The sequence below is a fragment of the Adelges cooleyi genome, unplaced genomic scaffold, assembly GCF_023614345.1.
Source record: "Adelges cooleyi isolate 19-005CV unplaced genomic scaffold, UGA_ACOO_1.1 ACOO_flye_CR_arks_rails_tigmint_CR_PRNA_651, whole genome shotgun sequence".
NCBI lineage: Eukaryota > Metazoa > Arthropoda > Insecta > Hemiptera > Adelgidae > Adelges > Adelges cooleyi.
In genome coordinates this window covers 11,148,762-11,157,881 of record NW_026096352.1, presented here as the reverse complement: position 1 = coordinate 11,157,881, position 9,120 = coordinate 11,148,762, and the positions used below count along the sequence as shown (strand labels likewise).

The 9,120-nt window shown below is 31.7% G+C and overlaps 1 protein-coding gene across 1 annotated transcript in view; it reads left to right on the top strand.

Moving 5' to 3' along the window:
* The first annotated feature begins 372 nt into the window (after nt 1-372).
* LOC126844476 (scavenger receptor class B member 1-like) overlaps nt 373-9,120 on the top strand; it is a 42,072-nt gene continuing 33,324 nt past the window's right edge. Inside the window, exon 1 of the mRNA XM_050582710.1 lies at nt 373-1,172. Within this exon, the coding sequence (XP_050438667.1) occupies nt 962-1,172 (211 nt within the window). The 5' untranslated portion in view covers nt 373-961. The remainder of the gene's footprint in view (nt 1,173-9,120) is intronic.

Genomic DNA, 9,120 nt, shown 5'->3' with positions numbered 1-9,120 from the left:
TCCTTCGGGGTTCCTTTTCCCCGTTGAAAATAACTGCCGTACGCATACCGTTTCTGCGATATTATTATGGTAAACGTTCTCACGTATAGACACACGTGTTAATCGTCTAAACTGGTCGTCGACGGCGCCGGCGTGGTCTGGTTACCTATAGACGACCTCCGGCACGACGGACCTAGACCTTCGCCGTCGTGGGTTTTGTATCTTTTTGCGCTTTTTTTTTTTTTTGCAGACGGTAGGGGATTTGTCGGTGGGAGGTTCCGGACGATACCCGCGGTTACTGTCGGTATACAAGCCGCCGTCTTTTAATCGCATAATGCCCGTATCGCTTTCATTACAGAGTATATTCGTCAAATCATCCGCCGCCGCCGGTACGCTAATAATTTATCATTCGACGTTTGATTGATGTTTGATACACATATTATATTGTACGATTATAGATCGGTGCTATACCTAATATTATATGAACGGTTTCTATAAACGTACATATATATAAATATACATATTTAAGCTTTTACCGAATCATCGCGATCGGTGATTGCCCGGCACCGCGTCCGTTCGCCGCAATACGGTAGTCGTACGTTTTCGTCGCTAATTATCTTATTATTGTTATATTCTGTCGTTGTGATTACTATTGTTTTTCTCGTTTAAATATTATGTTGTTTTCTTCGACATTAACGATGTACACATGACTCTGTAGAATTCGGCCGGACCATAAGCGACGTCCGAGTGCCATCATCCGTTTATAATAGAGAAACACTATATTACAAGTTCAGTCCTAACGACCCACCGGCCTCAATCGGATCAGCCGGCTTTATCTGGACGAGCACGCGCCACCATTGACGTTTTCTAGTGCCCGTCCGTGTGACTTCTGTTTTTCGATATTGGTCCTATGCATTTTATATAACATATAATAAGTATAGTTTGGGTACGAGTTGCGAGTATAATACAGCCGTGAGTAGACATGAAAAATCTATTATCCATGCTGTCGTATACGGCGTCCAAAGGGGACGACCGTCGGCCCAGCTACACGGCGGTGAACATGGCCGGGGCCGACAAAAGCTCCAGGCGGTTCAGCTACAGCGCCAATAGGCGAAAGAGCTTGGACCCTGCGGCCGTCCTGGGACGGTCTATCCTGGATGGCAAGTTGGTCGATCCCCGGACAAGAAACACATGTAAGTATATACCGAATTGTATTATCACATTTGTACATAACGTAGACCCGCAGATGCACGTTGATACTACTTTTGAATAAACGTCCATCATATACTTGAAGTTTGATACATAATTGAAGAATACTTAAATTTTATTCGTGTGCTTAAATGGCTTAAATAGTTATTTATAACAACTAAAACTGACAACAACCGATTCAATACCTTTTTCGACTAATTCAATTTAAACCCTAAAGCAATAATACAATATTAGGGAATTATGATTTATGGTTCCATTTAAATCTTCTATATCCTAATGTGTAGTTTAACATAAGTTTTTCCTTTTAAAAATAATAGTTAAGTACAGGTAAGTGTAAATTGTCGGACGACCTTTATGAAACTGTTACACCGTCGCATCAGCTGCCTTGCGATAAACAGCTACTACAATGGGCAATACGAAAGTACGAAGTAGTCCTAGACTCCCATCTCGATCTGAGTATTGTCAAAATTATGATTACCTCATGGCTAATCGTTCGTTTGAAAGGGTAATACTGTAAAAAAGTTGTTTGCAATTATTGATAACCCACTTTATAACTCATGTGTTTGTTTGTTTTCAAAAAAATACTACACCTACTTATCGATGGATTGTTTACATGTTAATGTACAACACGCCTGGCTATTATCTCTACTCTCCAATTACTGTAAAAAAGGTTTTTTTTTATCCTTCTTATGTATTTTGACAATTACAAAGGAAGTACAAAAATGCCACCTAATAAGTCATATACTTAAGTTATAATTACATTATATTAATTAACATAATAATACACCTTTTATGGTAGTACATGAAAAGGTATTGGAGAAAATCAGTAGAGTAATTTTTTAGTCTAAGAAAAATATGTTTAGAAATGCTTAAAGGTTTGAAGAAAATCGTATGTATTACAATAATCTGTTGTATGCGCTGAATATGGTAATATTGCTGCCGAAATACGTATACGCTATAGAGTATTGTTTTTGTGTTTAAGGGTTTATTTAAGCATTTTATAATATATAGTTCAACATACAGTGAGATTAATTAACCTATTTATTCTGCATCAGAGTACAAAAAAAACCCAGCTTTTTACTGACTATATATATATTTTTTTTTTCCCAAATCTACAATCAGTCCACTCTTTTAAAATATGTTAGTTACTCATCTATTTGCATACTTCATAGTTATTACGTTTATCGTAGTTACACCTTACAGTAAAGTTAAGTTTTTGTAATTAAATGTATAGGTTCTTAAATTAGGTTGGTTTTAATTTAAATTTAAATTATTAATTTTTTAGTATATTGTAAAATACTTTTTAATATTTCAAATGTAGTTTGAAAATGTTTTTTAGACATGCTATTATTTGAAAATGTTAAATATAATAACAAATTAAAAATATTAAAAATGCTTTAACTTGTTTATGTTATATAAAAGAAAATTGTAATTATTAATAAATTTTAAATACATTTGTATTTTAATGATGATTATTCTGATTATAATCAACCTCGTAAATATTTGTATTTTTTTATAGGAAAAAGTATAAAACTAGCTATTTAAAAAATAGTGTAAATTTAGTAAGTAAAGATATAAAATCTACTTGAACCCTAAACCATAAAAATTATACACTTCTTGCGTACACGTGTTACGACAACGATGTTGTCATCTTCAGCGCTAACAACAGACTGAGACCGATTACGGGCGAACATGGTTTAGGGTTCAAGTAGATTTTATATCTTTACTATATATTTAACCACAAGTTTGCTTAACAGTTTTTTCTAAATTTAGTAAAATCATAAATTCTCAAAATATATAATTTTTTAATATTTATTTGTAATTATGGTCCTTTTTTGAAAATAAAACAAACATTTATATTGTGGTTTGTGTAATATTGTGTTATGTTAGATCTTTAAGCAGTTGGTAGAAATTAAATAACAAAATTAAATACTTTGTAGAAACTTTACTTGTCGACCGATAGGCCAGGGCAATAGCCCAGGATTTTAACCGAATTAGTACCCAAGTCTAAGTCTGCTATACAAACTGAAATTATTACCATATTACCTTTTGATCATTTCTTATCTAAATCAACGTACAATTTAAGTTAAAATCAATGGTGCCTACCGTCATATATACCACAAGATATCAATGTATCTCCTTTTTTTAAGACTTTTTCATCAACGATCTACAACAAAATAAAAATACAATTCTTAGTGCTTTTGCCAGTGATACTGCTATCTTTCCTATCGATAAAGCTTGTACCAAAAGTTAAAAAATACTTAAATTTGTTGGACAGCTGGTACCAATACTGCAACATACAAGTTAACCCTTCCAAATAAACTAACGTTTTTCTATTAAGATACATCGGATGTCCTCTATAATTTTCCATTAACAAAACTTAAATGACAAAACAAAAAAAAAAAAAATTAGATTAGAGAAATATTAGAGAAATGTTTCACATGTGGCTCTGGCTTAAAAGCCCAACGGTAAACATCCAACACTCTACAACACTTGTTTAGATCATTACTTCATTCTGGTCTACCACTAAAAATAAAAACAATGCTAACAATAAAACTTGTACTTCTCAGACCGATATAGTTCAATGGGTTTCAACTTTAGAGCACAGTAATGACATCCAATACTAAAACAATATTAATACAAGATTTTCAATCAATATTTCTGCATAGCTTCCTGGTACATGACCAACGATTCACTTACACCGTGACCTATACAATATACATTACATTATTAAACAGTATTCTTTTTCTAGTTTTAAAACTGACCCACCAAAGGTTATTTACACACAAATATTCTCATACCCAGTTTTGCCACTAAACAAATACCAGTTAACCCACTAAGGTGCTTATTCGTTTGTCCTCGCGATGGTAGCACAGAATAGACTAAATTTAATCTATTCTGTGATGATAGTTTTAGTATAGTAGCTATCATGAGAGCAACTATCGCGCGTTCTACCAACATCGTATAGATTACAGGCTAAAGGTATAAGAATACTTAATTCAAAGAAATACATAATAATATATTTAAAATGAAACATTGCCACCCGATTGACGCGGCTGGCGTTTAATTTATAGCAATTATTTTAGTCATGCCTATCAGTTTGACGAATAAAAACAATATCATGCATAAGCGCGAACGGACCGCGAACAATCGACATTATATTTTTCTAAATGTTCAACTCTACGATAATAATCACCGTTAGTATATCAGTTAACGTCAGCAGGGCACAGGCAATAATGATATGTACTTTATGTCTTTATTATATAAAATAATGTGTAATAAAATATGTTTGGCGCACCGACGACACGCGTCCGTGATTCGATACAATAATATTTAACCTGCCGCGAAAACGCCACATAAAAAGACAACCGAAAGACTAAAGAGTTTGAATTATTCAGGTTTTTAGATTTTTGCTCTGTCGAATATCCTTACACAACGCCCATTGCGAAACCAAACAGTAGTAATAGTATTTGGGTGTTATAATACAATGGCTTGATCGTTCGAGGATACAGCTAGATAATACTGTAATATATGATCAACACTGATGTCGGATAATAATGTGATAAAACGTCCGTGTACGGTATATCGTATTAGGTCACTGGAACAATTAATATTAATTTTCAAAATGTCCACGTTAATATACTGCCACCAACCGTGAAAACGTTACCGTCTGTGAATACCGAATTAAACTGTATGCAGCAATTTTTTTTTTCACTTTCGACGATTCGTCCCGACAACGTGGATGCTTTACTCAATAATAATTTAACATAAAGTCTACAGCTATAGCCCAACAGTTCTGGACTTTTGTTTGAATGCCAACAACACATTATACAAAACGCATATCAGGTGTATACGGTCAACTCATGAGAATATTTTCAAATTTAGCAGCACTTAAATTGCTGTTAAATCAGAAAAAAATTTAATATTTTTTTTATTAACGATACAACATTTTTTACTTATTCCTCGACAGACTCAATTACTTTATTATCGAACAAATCTAGTTTCTAGAAATTAAGTATATCATTTTTAAAAAGCGTACATCTTTTACAATGATAGGCAGTATATTTGGTTGGAAAATTACAAAAAATCAATAACTTAACACTTTGTTACTTAATATAGTACCTTACCCAGGCCAGGCAAACCTCACTGTACCTACAAAAGGCGTGTTTAAACTATAATGCTTGAATTCGGTTGACAATTTAATCCAAAACCGTGCAAACAATGAGATTCGTTTATGCTGATTTTACTGATTCTTTACCATTTGAAATAAAGTGATGCACCCCCCTTCGCCCATACGCGTAAAACGAAAAAACCCTTTGAAACAGTAGTCAATATGTTAAAATGCTAAACCTAACAGTATGAGCAATTATTGATGTGCTTAAACAGTGTAATTTTCACTGTTTAATTCGGCGGTGTATTAATGTTATTTTTTTATTACTCTGATCGGCACAGTTCCTGATACCTTGTTAGCGTGTGTTTGTCTTTCGACTGGTTTTAGAAACGTCGTTTCCGACACGATGTCAGAATTACGGTGGTGTTATCACAGCATTACATAGAAACAAGTCTCAAAAATATCGCTGCTCCTAAGGCCGCCAACGTTCCATTGGTAAAAATCGTCGTGCGACACTATCATAATGTAAATATATCAGTAAAAAAAAAAAAACCCTGAACACAGCGCGTAAAATTCGGATTGTGGTTCCGTTTGTTATTATTTTATACTTCTGTAATTATTATTATTATACAAATATCAGATAATACGCTGTGTTGTATACATTTATTATTACTTTTTTTTTTTGATCGGGAAGTAGTTTTGGTGCGAACTCTGTGGTCTGACCGGAACATGGAACAAGGATAGCTTGTACCATAGACCGATTCAAGGCAGGCAACAGTATGGGTATACAAGTGCATACCTTTATGCGTGTGTCGGCTACACCATAGGGGTCAGGCGACGACTGTTGCAGCTGTTCTCTCTCTCTCATTCGATTTTTTTTTTTAATATTGTTTTCCTGCCGGCCGAGTTTTTAGTCATAATTATATATTGTTCTGATAGTTTATTTCTCAATTAAAACGCACATAAACATATTGTTGTTCGAGGTTCAGTATGTGCTCCGCCGTTTGATCCCCACGCAAGGTCTTCGATGCGCCCAGTTGGCTCGTGCTCATGTCGTTTTTAGAAATGTCCATATTCGACATGTCTACCATGCACATTTGTTTTATGAGAAAAAATAATCCGATCTGTGCATACACTTAATCGATTAATATAATACATAAAAACGGGTTGGCGGCGATTTGGGTGTTTCGAGAAATATTTAAAAATTAATTAATAAACCAGTTAGAATAGTTTAATTAATTTAATTAAACTAAATTTAACATCTTAAAATAAATACAAATAATATCCATAAAATAAAAACAAAAACGTAGTCGTTCCATAAATAATGTACTATATATAACTACATGACTATTCAACACCATGACTTTAGTGTTAAATTATTGATATTGATCACCCCATATAGTGTGTAATTCAATAAAGTGTTTAAGTGGTGCATATAACACAATAACAGACAAGAGTGCGGTTGGCCTTTTTTTTTTACATAATGAGTAAGGTAAAGTTAATGAAAACGTATCATAATAATATGCTATTATTAATAATAAAATACAAAGATTTGTTAACATGCAATTTTAGGCATTTTTGGGACAGTTCCTGGCCCTAATAATTATAATATAATTGTAATAGCTAACAAAAATGTACACTAGCCAAACTTTTAATTACATACATTTTTTACCCTTTAATTTTAATTGTATGTATTTGTTTTATATCAGCTGTTGTAGCTTGGTCTATAAATTATGATTTCAACGTCTAATTAAATATTACTAGCGGTAATAATAATTAATTAATATCAAATAATTGATAACATAATAATATGTTTATGCGGCAATACAATGAACCCGTGAGTTAACCTAATTTTACATTTCAATAATAATAAGATTGTTATCAAACAGCACACAATTTTTATAAAACCAAAGTCGTTACAGTTACATGGATTCATAGTGCACTCACGCGATCCTTGTGTTGTTGTTATTTAACGTTTATATTTATTCACGTGGTGTATTATTATTCAATAGCTCTGATCTCAAGGCTAATCCGTATGGACCCTACTTCTTCTTATACTCGTCAAAGGTGTGCAATTAGATACACAGAAAACCGGATAAGAGAAGAAGGCTAGGTAATAATACGATACCATACAAACTTGCATCTAGGTCCTAAGCTTTAAACATTTTTATAAAATAGGATTTCTCATTTAAAACATAAATTTACGTTGACGTTGAAAGCAGCAAACGTAAATTGAAATGTAGGTACACCATATATTTATGGTTTAAGTCGCACGTTATATTTCAGGGCATAACCTTATTAAATACATTGATTTCTTTATTCTTTAAAACCTTATCGATAATAATATTGCATCACTTAATGTTCTCGTAAAGTTAGCATAAAAAGTGTAATTTTGGTTTTAACTATATTAGGCAGCTGCGCAAGACCGATTGATTTGATTACAATTAATTCCTCATTTAGTACAGTGGAATTATATGAAGAATAAAATAAGCGTTTATATTTTTACTTATTATTAAATAACTTATAATAGCTAAATAATCGGCCGTTTAGGCTTTAGTCCCCATACAGAAGGTTCACATACAACACAACATTTAAATCCTTCCAATAGATACACCAGAAAATGACTTCTACGAGAATAATTTTTTACCAAACTTTCGCCATAACTCTGAGAAAAATAACTTTGATAGTTTTATAACTAGAAAAACTTAATATTTTTCACCTTAAAATTATTAGGCGTGTTTAAAAAGGCTCCTATAGTTAAATTTATTATTTAACTTTATGTTTTTTAACTAATACTTTATCAAATCATATATATTTTATAATCAGTTAATTGTCTACATTATCACTTTTTTCTAAATTCAAAATTATTATTGCGCACTATACGTTCTAAAATAAAAATTTCTAAGAAAATATTTTAAGTGAATTGACTATTATTTAAATCGAATTTAATAACTTTTTTATTGAGTAAAGCCAACACCGTAAATCGCTATTGTTTCTCCATTATATTATTATTCCACACAATAATACATTTAAGAAACAATTAATAATATTAATGTTGACAGAAAATATTATATTTAAAATAATATTTGAGCATAACATTTTAGGAACGTTATTTCTATTAATTTATTTTATATAATTTTCTATCAATTTAATAATTTTAACAGAATAATTGTTTTCAAAACTTATAGAAAATATTAATTAATTTCAATTGTTGTAATGCTTTGGTTAAGATATTTTTCGAAAGCACAAAACTTTTAAGTTATGCACGGCCTCGGTTATTACTGTAAATCAATATCTTGGAACGATTTAATTCATGTCGTGGCAGTGCACCGCATACAATATTGTAATAAAAAACGCTACAATGCTCATACAATTAAAAAACAAATCATGTACTATACGCATTATCATGGTACGTTATTTGTACTATGTATAGGACATGTTTGTTTTGAATGTCGTCTACATTCGGTTATGCACCGATTCGTTGTCAGTTACAACTGCTGACTGCAACTATCGTAACACGTTTATTTGTTTTATAAATATATCATATATATTCTAAGATAGCCGAGCGTCGATTTATTAATTTGACTAAAACCACCGATGTAAAACTGAAAATGAAGCTTAACAAAACCAACTATACTAAGTTCTTAGATTTAGAAATTTGTACGGAAATAATTGAGAGGAGTTAGTTTATTAGAATTCATCAAAAGTTTACAATTTTTTCAAAGTAAAAAATTGTTGATGAATTGATTATTTATAATAATAATAATAATCGATTATTTTATAAACAAAAAAATAGTTTTTATGAATAGTTTAATTCAATA